At 45.0% G+C, this 13,777-nt stretch overlaps 1 protein-coding gene across 30 annotated transcripts in view; it reads right to left on the bottom strand.

The window, feature by feature from the left end:
- MED12L (mediator complex subunit 12L) overlaps positions 1-13,777 on the bottom strand; it is a 315,678-nt gene that overhangs the window by 240,185 nt on the left and 61,716 nt on the right. For all 30 annotated transcript variants that reach the window (XR_011427091.1, XR_002800849.2, XR_011427094.1 and 27 more), the window contains 5 exons: positions 8,673-8,842; positions 5,875-5,985; positions 4,590-4,856; positions 1,084-1,233; positions 231-330 (listed from right to left, as the gene is read on the bottom strand). Coding sequence is in view for 24 of the 30 variants with exons in the window: in XM_070238316.1 (XP_070094417.1) it covers positions 231-330; positions 1,084-1,233; positions 4,590-4,856; positions 5,875-5,985; positions 8,673-8,842 (798 nt within the window). In the remaining 6 variants the exon portion in view is untranslated. The remainder of the gene's footprint in view (positions 1-230; positions 331-1,083; positions 1,234-4,589; positions 4,857-5,874; positions 5,986-8,672; positions 8,843-13,777) is intronic.

The following is a 13,777-nucleotide window of genomic DNA, read 5'->3' as shown; positions in this document are numbered from 1 at the left end:
ACTTTTAAGAAATCAGCACTCAGCATATAAAAGAATTGCCAACGACACCAAACCTGACATTCTAGACAGCCAGAATCTAAGGGTCACAGACTGAAGAACATCCTCAAAATTCACTAGGCGGCTTTGTCAAAAGGCATCCTCGTTCAGTGTGTGGACCGATTTACACGAGTCAGAAACACAGCATCAAGTCCCGCATTCAAAAGCTCGCCTTCTTCCGTGGTGTTCTGTACCTGCTGTCGACTCTTGGCACTTGTCAAAAGACCACCGAACTTCCACCGCACGGCCTCTTTGTTTTATCTGCTGTTCGACCTCATAAATCCTTGCCCGAACCTGAAAGATAATCACTTCTAATTAACTTGTGCTTGGAAAGCCACAGCGGCTGTCTAAATCACGTCAGGCTTTTCCAGTGAGCAGGGTATCCTACAGTGAAGTGCAATCTTGACTGCACGGTAGGAAACTTAGCCTGTTGCCAAGAAGTGCATTTTAAAATTTACAATGGATGATTCAATGCCAGTCTCCAGTAATAAACGCTCACAAAAATATACGCTTGCAAAAAATCTCTACCAGGGAAATTTTTTAAGACATCATATGGAAAGGTGGAAGTTCTCAGACATCATCTTTGAGCCATTCTTCTATGTATGAAAGCAACTAGCCATGTTTTATTGATTTTATTAAGAAAAGTGCTTGTTAAAAAAAAAGGGATCTTGTTCTAATTAGTCACGATACTATGGTTCAAGTTTATTATGTCTTTGAACCAAATAACCCAACACTAATATAGACACGTGACAGTTATTAAACATCAGTGACGACTACCACGGGAGCGGAGGCCGTGTGTTACAACCACCACCACAGTTGCTGTCCGGGGCAAGGAGGGGAACTCTGCGAGAACCGCCCACCCAGGGGGGTGAGCAGAACGGGGGCAGCAGGATGACCCGCGGCTCCCAGAGGCTCAGTCCCTCCCAAGGTCACCTAGAGAGAGGAGGGCGGAGCTGGCGATGGCACCCAAGCTCTGAGACGCCCACTAAGCCCTGATGCCTGTCAAGAACGAAAAGGCCCATCAAGCCACCGGCACGGAAAGTCTACCTGCTGATTGAAGGCCGTGTTCCCGCCCGGCATGGGGAGGCTGGAGGGCGCCACCTGCAGCAGATCCAGGGGCGAGCCCGGGTTGGCGCTCTTACTGTCGTTTGTGGAGTAATTCCACACCAAGGCACTTGGGCAACAGAGAGTGACAGTCTGGAAATAAAGCAGGGAGATCCAGACATTTAGAGACAGGGGAAAAGGGTGTCCACGGCTTAACAGTAAAAATGACACCTTGTCATAACCATTACAGCTTCCTACCAGTGAGTGCAAAATATGAATGTCTTACCCCATTCTCACCTTTCCAGGTGATAAGACAAAACCAAGATAGTTATTAACTTGAAAGGAGGAAGCAGAGCTGTTAGAAATTAAGGATACTGTGATTCATTAGCTACTGTTGCAGCACAGGAAACCTGGGAAGCTTAACCAAACTGCAGTAATCACCGCTTAAAAACTGTCACCTAAAACAATTTTTTCATGCAATTTAAGAAATGAGATGGAATCAGAATATGCAATTTCTAAGGTTATAAAACCTAAACGAGTTTTTTGCTTTTTCAAACCTCTCAAGTAATGCTAAGTAAGTAGCTTCATAAATGCTGGGCAGGCGGTAACCCTGGGCCGGCAACTGGCAAACTCTATAAAAACCCAGATAGCAACTGTTCTAAGCTTTCCTGGCCAGCTATAGTTTCCATCACATATTCTTCTTTTTTTTGCCTTAATAACTCACTGAAAACGTAAATCCCGTCCTCAGCTCCTGGGCCGGGTGAGACTCGCGGGCTGCAGCGGGCCGGCTCCTGCCCTCGACCCCTGCTTCACACAACCAGCGTGCACGAAGCACTCCCTGTGCCACAACAACCCGTGAGGCAGGGAGTGTCGTTCCCCAACCGCACAGAAGAGGAAGGCGAGACACAGAGACCAGGATGGGCCCGAGCTGATGTCAGCACACACGCCCGACCCCCACAGGAATCCCGCTGCCTCCTACACAGATGACATATTACAGCTCGCACCTGAGGAAGCACTTTCTCGGTGCTGAACACTGTGCTGGAAGCCTTCAGTCACCACAGCCCTAACCCTGCAAGGCAACGAAGCAGGAACTGTCACCGTCCCCCACTCACTCTTGGGGAACAGAGGCTCAAGGTCACTATGTGGCAGAGCAGAGGCAAAATGCAGGTCTGTAATGTCTCTAAGGTGTGGGTCCTAACCGTTATGCTATCGTGCCACTCAACAGCAAAGTAGACGAGCTTAGAGAATAAATGCAATATTTCCTTTTTCTAAAACGCAAAATTAAATACAAAAAGACTAGATTCTGGGGTCTAGGAGACATCTTTGTGGAAACCAGATGGCGGATATAAAGAAGATCAAGTCCCTGAACCCCACCAACACATCTGTCCCCATTGGCCCACATCCCTCCCTACTTGCTCCTGTTTGGGACAACATGGGGTCCTCGTCCCCTGGCCATGACAGAGCTGCTCCCTGTTCTCCCAATTCCAAAGCCCCACATCCAGGCACTGACCCATCAAGAGCTCCTCCTCCCCTGTTCTCAGACTCTCCCCTACCAGTTTATCCTCAGCTCAGAAATATGTTCAAACCTGCCCAAGAAAAAACAAAGTGTTTAAAAATCTCACTTGCCCAGCAGCAGTCTCTATCTCTTCCCTTCACAGACATGTTTCTCCAAAGAACAGGCAGCATTACTTCTCCTCATTCTCATCACTCCTCAACCTACCTTCATCTGGCTTCTCAGCCACCATTCAGGGGATCATCAATGACCAGCATATTGTCAAAGACACTCCAGCCATCCCCTGACCAGACTTCCCCAATCCACTGAGCGCTGCCCTCTACTAAGGTCTCTTTGAAACTCTCTGCGGTACCCAGAGAAGCGGTGTAGCATGGTGGAGAGAGTGTGGACTCTGCATCCAGACCGTCTGGGTTCGAACTCTGGCTTTGCCACTTACTTGCTGTGTGACCTATGCCACTATTTCATTATTAGTGTTACAGGAATAACGCTGGTTCCTGTCTCATAGGATGGTTCTGAGAACTAAATGACTTGGTATATGTTACAACTTAGAACAGTGCCTAGAACATAATAAACGCTATTAACATGATTACACGAGAATTCTGACAGTATTACTCTTGTTATCATCTTTGATTCTGTAACAACACTCTCTCCCCCTTCTTCTCTCCGGTGCGGCCACACTTTCCTGGTCCCCTCTGCCCTCTCTCAACCACTCGTGCCCCTCACATCCACAGGTCCTCCTCACTAACTCTTCAGGTAACCTCACCTTGGGGTTCTGACCAGCCAAGGGACCCCGAGTGATTCAAATCAACGCATCTGCAGAATCAGACATGTACCAACCTCTTGAAAATACCCACTTGGAGCCCCTAAGAGATTACACAGTCCACATCGGAACTTCCTAGACTCTTCTGAACTGATCCCTTTGCCTCGTCTCCCCCACCTCCTCACTCCCACAAATATTCCTGCAACTATGCGGGAATGCCCAAACAATCTAACGAAACCACACAACTGACTGTGTCACTTCTCTGCAACAAAGCCCTCCAATGACATCCCAATCATAAGGCCCACGGGGCCCATGCCCTGGGCCCTGCCAGGTTTTATAGCTCCCGCTCCATCAACACCAGCCAGCACACAAGGTGACTGATCAGCCTCTGGGTCTTTTCCCAGGCTCCTCTCTCTGCCAGGAACACTCTTAGTACCTTTACTTTTAACTTGTATTACAAGTGCCGCTCAGGACCTCTTCCGTCAGAGAGCCCCCTGAGCTGTAGGCTGGACGACAAGTTCTACTTCCCAACTCCCTCAGCCCATGAGCATCCTACATCGGGCGTCTTCACAGTACATGGAAACAGTCCATTCACAAGCCTGCCTCCCTGACAGGACAGTAAACTCTACCAGAGTCGAGACCATGCCTCCACGGACAGCCCTGTCCCCAAGCCCCTTAGTAAAGAGCAGGACACACGATGAGGCGAGAACTGGACCTGAGCACTGAGCTGGGCTCCTCTAGGGCAGGGCTGTGTCTCAGTCCTGCTGTACTGGTCCAGCAGCCGGCACGTCACTGGATGCTCAAGGACCACACAAGCAATGATGCCTGGCAGATGAACACAGCCTGATAAGTTATTTGGATTTTAAAGAAACAGAGAGAGGAGGCAACCAATTCAAGACTGAGGGAGCTACAGAACGCTGCATGGAGAAGCTGTCCTTCCAGAAGAAGAGATAAACAGCCCACTTACTCTGTGGTTCCCAGAAGGACTTTTAATCATTGAACTCCCTCACGGCCCTAATAGCAGACAACTACAATAACGGTCCTTTAGATGGAAGCAACAAATCTTGTCTTAGCCTGATCCAACATAGGGAAATAAAAACATGAAATTTCAATCTATAAATCAACTTGGGTAAGGAAAAAACTAGAGCTGCGATGTGAAAGTTGAAGATGTGAGTCTTGACACGATTGTTTCCCACGCTGAAATTTAACATGGAATAACAGGGGCCAAGGACTTACCTGCAACATACAACTAAGTCCGTACACCAGGGGGCCGTGCTGCGCGCAGGAGAGAAAGTCCGAGAAGGCCAGCTGCATGGGGCTCATGCCGGGGCCGGGGGCGCCGGGGCTGGGGGCCCCGATGCTCGAGCTGCTCGGTCCGATCATCATGTGGGGCGAGTGGGCAGCAAGGCTGGGGCTATCGCTCAGCAGCAAGGCAAGGCGCCGGGCACAGAAGTAGGCGAGACGACGAGACAGGTAGGCCGACTGGACAAACTCATCTGAATACTGAGCAGCACAGGACACCAGACAGACGTCAGCCACGTCTCTCACTACTCGGCAAAACAGCTACGTCAATGCAGGCTATTTTCACTTAAAAATAAGAAAACCTTCAAAGGTACCGTACAGACCAGTGCTGTCCAAGGGAAACATAACGCAAGCTGCATACGCAATTTTAAATTTTCTAGTAGCCGTTTAAAAACTAACAGGTAAAATTAAAAGAATAGTGTAATTTACTGAGCCTGATTTATTCAAAAATGCTATCATTTCAACATGTAATCAACACAAAAAGTATTAATGAGATATTATATGCTCTTTTTTCCATACTAGGTCTGAACCCCGGTGTGCATTTTACACTACGAACACATCTCAATTAGTACTTGTCACATTTCAAGGGCCCAAGAGCCACATCCGGCTAGTGGCCACCAGAACGGACAGCACAAGGTCAGACCATCTCAGGGGGACACAGGACAGCAGCTTGGTATAATCTCTAAGAGGGTTCCAGGGTGAGAGAGAGAATTACTTTTCACTGGATACTCTTTGATGTTGTTTGAATTATCAAATGCACATATTACCTTTCCAAGATTTTATTTTCTTTAAATAAATTTCATCCAGATAACCTAAATTTTAACAGATCTTAGACCGTGATTAAAATTGGAAGCTTCCATCCCCAGTGGCTCTAAGAATGTCAAAAGAATGTAGAAGATCCTCCATATCCTTAAAAAGAGACGATTGTCTTGTTTTCCCAGACATTTGTGTGAATAAAGAGACAGTATTTAAAGAGCTGTTCACTTAGCTCACTGATGGGAGAAATCAGGATGGGCGAGAATAACTAAAAAGGACGTGTGGATAAAAACTATGATCATGGCCAACACACATGACTGCAATAGTTGTAGATGCCTCTTGATCACTTCCTGTGGTGGAGCATCAAGATGTTTTTTTCCTTCCACTTCTACTTAATTAATCATTCTTATCAGACTCATTTCTTGTCCATAAAATCAGCTGGCGCACGTTACACGTACCGTACCTGCAGCATTAGTGGTAACAAGAGTTTAAGAAGATCATCATCCATCGGTCTGATCTTCTCTAAAACATCCAAGATCCATGTCAAATATTCGTGTTTTTCTAGCATTCCTTCCTTCAATGAACAAAGAAAAATTACACTAACAATGGTAAAGCAAAGCCAAGCAAAATTCAAAACAGAGCACTGCTATGCCTCGGTGCAACGTCACTATTATTGTTTCTGGTGCTGTAGGAAAGCACGGGCTTGCTGATCACAGCCAAATTCCAAACAAAATAAAGAACTAGTGTTAGTTTGTATAGTTGGTTTGGGAGTTTTTTTGTTATTTTTGGTTTTTGGTAATCTGATTCTTTCTAAATGGAAAAAAATTAATTCCAATGAGAAAGGAAATTCGGAAGCTTTCAGACTCCCCGGGCATGTCAAGCGCCTGGCTAATTTGAGGAGGGCATGAACTTACACTCACAGGAGGACACGTGACCAGTAGTGGTAACTGTGAAGAACACAGGCTCCCGTCATACCATCATCTCCACGGGAGGCTGAAAACGCCACGAGATCCAAGCCCTCGTAACAGCCCCTAATCTGGCCTAAGAGCATTTCAGATACTATAACCTCCCAATAAGATATAACCTTAAAAATCAATAATGGCCTAATGAACTGTAACATAAAGAAATGAAAGGAATTTATAATAGTGTATAAATGCTCCAATGTAACTTACACCAAAAAAAGAATAACACACCCACAAATTTCCAAAATGCCCCAGAGGGTGGTATAGCCCCTTGAAATAAGTTTTGTTTTTTTTTTTTTTAAAGATTGGCACCTGAGCTAACAACTGTTGCCAATCTTCTTTTTTTTTTTTTCCCTGCTTTTTTCTCCCCAAATCCCCCCAGCACATATTTGTGTATTTTTAGGTGTGGGTCCTTCTAGTTGTGGCATGTGGGACGCCTCCTCAACGTGGCCTGATGAGTGGTCCACACCCAGGATCCAAACCAGCGAAACCCTGGGCCACGCGAAGCGGAGCGCGTGAACTAAACCACTCGGCCACGGGGCCGGCCCCTCGAAATAAGTATTATTAACATTTTCATCTATTGCCTTCTTACACACACATAAATACACAATGCTATTACGACATTCCATGCACAGCCATACTTAATGTCACATTACAGTTTTGTATTACGATTTACATCATGAAAGAATCTTCAAAATAGAAACAAAAAGCTATCTTTTCTGGGACAGGCACTTTTATGGCAAATCTGGTGATAACCTTCGTAATTAATATGAACTCCCGCTTTGTTCCTAGAAAATTTTACATATCTATGACCCACCAGTGGTCCACCAGCACAGTTATCAACAATTCATGTGAAAACACACTGACAAATCATAGTTTCAGTATTTAAAAGACACAGTGACATCACATTGACATGACATGATGTCAGGGTATTCACTTGTGGCTAATTTCTAATTCTCAAAATGCTTAGAGTCAAAAAGAATTAAAAGGTTAGTCACAGAAAAAGAGCAACTTAAAATTTTAAGACCAGTAAAGTGAACTTTAAGTTAATAAAGAAATAGATAAAATGGAAGTTTGTTTTAAAGTATGAGAGATAGTGAATATAAGGTCAAAAAATAAAGAATCTTCATCAACATGACTTCCAGCGACTATGTAATGTCCATCTTCAACACTGTCCTTCTGTCTATAGACCCACACGCTTATTTCTGCACACGGATGCCTGCAGGTGTATATACCGAGTTAGTTTCACATTTCAGAATACGGCAAATTAAAACAGAATGAACTTTAAAAATTTTAACATTAATGTTCCAGTTAGATTCATCAGTTTAGGATCTAATTGCTTCCTACAAAAGAAATACTGATTTCAATGTTCCTAATATATTAAGTAATCCTCCCAAAAATATGAAGCATGCTGAGAGAGACTTTTTCAAAGACGCAGACTAAATCCTCAGCTCCATGGAAGTCATACAAGCTCAGAGCGGGCACCGAAGCCATCTGTGATAAATGGAGCTAGGATTTGTAAGTGTTGTTTTTATTGACTTCAACCGAGCAATGCTACTTCCCAAAAGGACCGGGCTTCTTCCGACCTTGAGCTCTTAGAAAAAGCTGCTTACCACGTGGAAATTATAATTAAAGTTCTAAGAGGGGAATTTAGAAACCACACATCCTTTCTACCCCTTCCTCTTGATCGAGACAGCAGGCAGTGAAAGTCCACGCTAGCGACCCCACTTCAGCTGAACCCGCTTCTCTTCCTCCCGGCCAGGGATAAATGTTGAGGCAAAGAATAGCACAAGCGCCCTCTTCTGGTCAATGCGATTTACAGCAACGTGTGAGGAGGAGAGTCCCGTCATCTCTCAACGCCCTGACCAGGGCCCTCAGCTGCATTTAAACTGCAGTTGAACCAAATCAAGATGACTTACTTTGAAGTAACTAAGCTCCAGAGGAGACCTACTACGAGATAGGACGCATCAGCGCAATAAATAAAATATATTTACTGAATAAAAATATCCAATTTCTGCAAAATAAAAAGTTTAGAAGGATTATATTCAATCGTGCAATTACAAAGCAATTAATGGCTTTAACAGAGGTGACATCATTGAAAGCTGGAGATCAATATGTAGCAAGAAGCTGTCATCTCAGGACAAAGATGCTACCTTGAGTACAGCTCAATGTGAGAAATGGCAGGTTGCTTTCTCTGAATGTACTGATTCAGACAAAGACACAATGTAACCCTCCAAAACTAAAGAATTTGCTCTCTTAAAAGCACACAACACTGCCTGCAGTCTCATGGAAAGGGTACCTGGAACAGGTGAAAGGCCAGCTTTTCGTTATACTCCCACTGCTTCATGGCCTGCTCCACATCCGGCGGCACAGGGACAGGGCCCTCGCCCGCGCTGGAAGCCACGTGGTAAAAGTCAGAAATCTTGGCCAACTGCTCTCGAAGATATCTGGTAGATATCTGTGTCCACTCTGCATTGAAAAAAAAAATTCTAAATCTCCAGACACAACAGATATAAGAACAAACTTTTTCTTCCCCTTTCTGATTATCTTAAGGACATACTTATAAAACCAACATCGATTACATAAAAATGGTTTTGGCACGTGCAAGCCCTGTTCAGCAAAGCACGCTTACCCCAAAGCCTGTAACTGCGTACTACACGCTAGCATAGTGGGCCCGCCCGACAGCCCGCTCTGCCCTGGGCCTCTGCAGCCCTAACCTAGGAGACGAGATGTCGCAGTCGAGTTAGGTGCACCTGGTGATCCTCTGAGTTAAACAACAGTTGGCATAATGAACATCACAGACACGAGCAGGAAACAGGACAGTGGAGGTGAGAACTTCAAGAAATCTGAATTCTCCACCAGAATTCAAAACCCCCAAATGCAGCTCTGAGGGTATGTTTTCCAGGCCCCAAGTTGGGTTCAAACGTGCCTAAGATCTGTCCTGTTCATGTCCATCTGTAAGAGGACCAGCCCCTGACAGCATCCCCGCCTGCACGCCCCAGCTCCTGCAGGGGCACACGGGCAGCCACCCCGCATGACCAGTGGGACTGCAAGGGCTCTGCTCTCCCCAACCAAGCCAAGAGGCCTCAGCACTCAGTGGGAAAGAGGAGTGAACAACACAAAGTAGGAGACTGGAAAGGAACTAGAAAAAGTAGCATTAAAAAAAAAAATCACTAGGGGCTGGCCCCGTGGCCGAGTGGTTGGCTTCGCGCGCTCCGCGGCAGGCCGCCCAGTGTTTCGTTGGTTCGAATCCTGGGCGCGGACATGGCACCGCTCATCGAACCACACTGAGGCGGCGTCCCACATGCCACAACTAGAAGGACCCACAACAAAGAATACACAACCGTGTACCGGGGGGCTTTGGGGAGAAAAAGGAAAAAAATAAAATCTTTAAAAAAAAAAAAATCACTAAAATTATTCAAAATGTCTGCCAGAGGGGCACAAATTAAATCATTCTGTTGCCTCTGGCAACCGTGAGCGATGCGATGCCAACTGTAGCCCATTCTGTGGATAAAAATGTAATAAGTGCATGCTCACAGCCAAATTTCCCCAAGGATTAGCCAAACGGCATTTCAGAAGAAACCAGCCTACTGAAACATTACCCCATGATGCTCTTCTCCCATTATTTCGGCAATCGGTTCTCCTACCTTATTTTTCCAGGAACCGATTTTGACAAAAGAGTAAAAACTAAACATCTGTTAGGGATTGGGTGTTTTGCTTTTATTTTTTAAGTACTGTTAAAATTACTTGACAACAGTACCCAGAGATAATGACTGTTAAGTTTTGGTCTAAATCACTTATTCTAATTGTGTCTTATTTAAAATTAAAATTCAAATGCACGTTAAACTCCAGTAACAGCCACCGTGAAAAGATGAACAGATCCCAGGTCAGCCTTCTGTCCCCAGCAGAAGGGTTTTCCAGGAAGCACCAGCAGTAGCAGATATTATCACTAAAATTAATCCATCAGCATTAAAAACAAAACAGTCAATTATCAATGTCATCGTCTTCTGGGGCCCCTGGTATGGGTTAATAGTCTCACGACATTCTCTTGTTCAACAAAACAGAGCGCCAGCCAGCAGACGAGTCACGTTTAGCTAAGAGCTATAATAAGCAAAAACAGAAATACCGAGGACCCGAGGCCCAGCCTTTGTGCGCCAGGCCCTGCCATTAACTCATCACAGTGCGGGACCAGCCTCGACAGCCCCGCAGAATACTTCAGCCTGGAGAGCCAAAAAGAACACACATTCACACACCCTGACTTTGTCTGGGGTGTATCTGCTTTTTAAGATTGTTTTTTAAAACACAGAAGAAAAAGGCATATTCACCACAGAAAATTTACAAGCAGATACGAGAAGAAAAGAACACCTGTACTCCTGTCACTCCTCATCATTACATGTTTTCATCTTTGTCTTTTCTTCTTCCTTTAAGTGTGCTTGAATGTTTCCATGAACATATGCATATCTTTAAAAAAACTTGCTGAATACACCATTTCACAATCTGAACTCTTGGAATTTAACCACAGGTCTCTTAGTGTACTTTAACTTGAACTGTGTTTAATCGACATTAAGTTATATCAATCAGACAGATTCAGAGGGCTGGGACAAAAGACAGACTAGAGTGTAAGAAACTAGGACGCACACAAAATTTTCATTAAAAATTGAAAACAGAAAATAACAAATGGCCACTAGGACTGTACTCCTTAAAATTATTAGGATTCACTGACACCTCTCATGCGGAGTTAGGCTTATTACTTAAAACAGGGAGCAATGGGGGCAGCAGGGGTTCTGAGCCCTGGGTGCAAATACAATCACAAGGGGGGTCTTTTCCCCAATGCCAGTGCCTTGGGCCCCACCCACTGGATTCTGATTGAACCGGTCTGGGGTGGGGTCCTGGGCCCAGGTCCAGGTGATAAAAAGAAAACAGAAACAGATAAAGGCCAGAGAGAAGATGCAGGGAGGTGCAGAGGGTTGGGGGTGGGGGGTGGTGCTCAAAGGTAGGAAAGATGCAGAAAGTGATGGCGGAGGCCACCCTAAGAGAGGACAGCTCTAAACCCAGCAGCTCAGAGGACGTGGCTGCCTCTGCAGTTGGCTGATGTCCAGTAGAACTTCAGGTCCATGAAGCCAGATTATTAGAAAGTTTATGAACACAAATGGTACTGAGAGTGGTGCCAGAGGTCAGGCCTGAAATGACTGGTCCTTATGACAATGCTGTCTTAGCATCCTAGAATCCTACAGCCACCATTCCTTGTTAATGCCTAACCCCAAAACAGATTGGGGATCAGAGGTCACGTGCTTCACACTAAGGTCACACAGCTACACCACAAGTACACAAACCAGTGTAAGATGCCCACTCTAGCACATGAAACACGTATCGTCTCTACGACAGGGATCAATAACATGTATACGTCAGAGTTACTGTGAGGATGTCACTCAGCACTGTGCACACAACGCAGGAACTGATCAATAAGTGGTAGCTATCATTATTGGGATGAAAAGTTCTTAGAAAGGAAACTAAAGGTTAGATTTGACCGTCCAAGGACAGCACCTGCTGTCACTGACGTCAGACCTGCCCTCTGCGTCCGCTGAGCTGTCAGATCCCAATGTAATACTCTGGGTGAGTATTTATGGACCCAATCAATGTCAGCTTCCAGGGTCAGAAACCTTCAATGGATCTGCAATCCTTAATGAATTAAGGGCAAACTCCTTAGCTAGGAATTAAAATCACTTCAAATACGAAATACCTTAACCACTCTGCCAGCTCAAGTTGCTTTCTCTCTGACTCTCATGCCTATGATGCCAGCTCTATCTACGACACCTTCTGAGCTCACCTGCATGCACGTGTGGGCATTTTTCTGGGCCCAATTTAAATAGCACACCCAACATGCAGCCTTCTCTAGTCTCTGGACACCACCCACCACCTGGCAGGGATATCTCTCTTCTCTAACTGATTTCCTCCACCTCTTTCACCCCCATAAAACCACGTCTTGCAAGGTCAACATCAGGTACTATACTGACTTGAATCAATTCACTATAAAGTCCTCCCAAAATAACTACTGAATCAACTTCCTCCCCAATTATTCTGCCTCTCAAATCTGCATGCAAACATCTTCGCTTTCTAGTTTAAACTCATCACTGCATACCTAGAAGGTTTCAAACACCAAGATAAGGAAAAACCCAAATTCTCTCTCTACTACACTCTGTCTGTATTATAACCGACACAACTAGGAGCACCTGCTAATCAACGTGCTACAAAAGGCTCGTGCAAATACTGAAATGTAAATTCTTTCTAAAAAACTTCCAGTATTTCAGTTTTGCGAAGGCTCATTTTCCTGCATTCTTCCCTTTGATCACAGCCATAGGAACCCACGATGCAAAATAAACGCAACAGCGACTGTTTTTTAAAGGCTCCCTCCCACCAAGCCCAGAGACTGAGGCGTCATCTTTACAGTGATCCACTCGACACAGCACTTTGAGGAAGACCGCTCCTCGACGGAGAAACCTACAGCCTCGAAAGTTCTTCCTGAGGCTACACCACACAAAAGTTCTTGCCTCTCCACAGAGGGAACGAACAGTGGGAACCCGCTTCTGGAAACTGCAGGATATCGAGGATTTAACCAACATGACTTTGGTGCAGATCAAAAGGAGAAAAAAAGATCAGTCCACGCAAGATGCTGCACACTCCATTTCTGAACACTCAACAAGCACGAATGAAGGATTTTCCACCATTTTCCTCGTGTTTTCTGTTGTTGAAATGCTTTCTAGATCAAAGGATACCGTCAACAAAGTGAAAAGACAACCCACAAACTGGGAGAAAATATTTGCAAATCATATATCTGATAAGGGGCTTGGATCTAGAATACATAATGAACTATTACAGCTTAATAAGAAAAAGACAAAAACCCTTTTCAAAGATGAGCAAAGAATCTGAATAGGCATTTCTCCAAAGATAAACAAATGGCCAATAGGCACATACACGTACAAAGATGCTCAACATCATTAGCCACCAGGGAATGAGACCAAAACCACAATGAGGTACCCCAGGACAGGTATAAACACAAAGACAGATGATAACAAGCGTTGGGAGGACGTGGAGAAATGAGACCCCTCACGCACCACTTGTGAGAATGTAAAATGATGTCGCCATCATGTGGAAAACAGTAAAGTTAGACACAGAGTTACCATATAACCCACAATTCCACAACTAACTCCATACCCAAGAGAAACGAAAACACACGTCCACACAAGATCTGTAAACAAATGTTTGTAGCAGCATGATTCACAACAGGCAAAAAGTGAAAGCAACCCAAATGCCCATCAACTGACAAATGGATAAACAAAACGTGTTACATGCATACAGTGGAACAGCATTCGGCCATCAGAGGGATAAACTGCTGATACACGAATG

Source organism: Equus caballus, chromosome 16 (genome assembly GCF_041296265.1).
Source record: "Equus caballus isolate H_3958 breed thoroughbred chromosome 16, TB-T2T, whole genome shotgun sequence".
Classification (NCBI taxonomy): Eukaryota; Metazoa; Chordata; class Mammalia; order Perissodactyla; family Equidae; genus Equus; species Equus caballus.
The sequence above is the reverse complement of the archived record's forward strand: the minus strand, read 5'-3'. Positions and strand labels throughout refer to the sequence as shown.